The sequence below is a fragment of the Haliaeetus leucocephalus genome, unplaced genomic scaffold (assembly GCF_000737465.1).
Source record: "Haliaeetus leucocephalus isolate CR32 unplaced genomic scaffold, Haliaeetus_leucocephalus-4.0 Scaffold92, whole genome shotgun sequence".
Taxonomy (NCBI): Eukaryota; Metazoa; Chordata; class Aves; order Accipitriformes; family Accipitridae; genus Haliaeetus; species Haliaeetus leucocephalus.
Genome location: NW_010972528.1, coordinates 11,472,914 through 11,473,376, shown reverse-complemented (window position 1 = coordinate 11,473,376; position 463 = coordinate 11,472,914). Strand labels below are relative to the sequence as shown.

Genomic DNA, 463 nt, shown 5'->3' with positions numbered 1-463 from the left:
AGGACGGCAGCGGGGCGGCTGCCCCCGCGCCTTACCCCGTGCTTGGCCTGCAGCTCGGCCAGCCGCTGCTGCCGCAAGGCCTCCAGCTCCTCGTCCGCCATAGCCGCGGGTCGGTCGCGCAGCCGCAGCACCCACGCCGTAGTGCGCCTGCGCCACCGCGCCAGGCGCTACTAACCCACCGCCGAAGGCGCCGCGGAGCGCGGGGGCGGGGCTTCTCTGCGGCCTGCCCTCCCTTCACGGCGCAGGCGCTTCGCTCTCGAGGCGACCCCCGCCCGCCCGTCCTCGGCCGCGGAGGCGGGCCGGGCCGGGTGAAAATGGCGGTGGTTGTTGGTGCTCCCCGGGGGTGTGGGTGGCTCTGCCCTGGTCCCCAGCTCCCCTCAGGCCGGCTCCATGCAGTAGTTCGTAGTGTTGCCCAAACCTCTGTTCCGTGAGCTCGCCTCTTCCTTGCCCTTTCCATGTCTGC

General features: G+C 73.0%; 1 protein-coding gene across 4 annotated transcripts in view; it reads right to left on the bottom strand.

Annotated features, from left to right (window-relative positions):
- Window positions 1–129, bottom strand: part of PDCD5 (programmed cell death 5) — a 29,187-nt gene extending 29,058 nt beyond the window's left edge. For all 4 annotated transcript variants that reach the window (XM_010585102.1, XM_010585104.1, XM_010585103.1 and 1 more), the window contains exon 1: window positions 36–129. In XM_010585102.1, the coding sequence (XP_010583404.1) occupies window positions 36–101 (66 nt within the window). In that variant the 5' untranslated portion in view covers window positions 102–129. The remainder of the gene's footprint in view (window positions 1–35) is intronic.
- Between the last annotated feature and the right edge of the window lie 334 nt (window positions 130–463).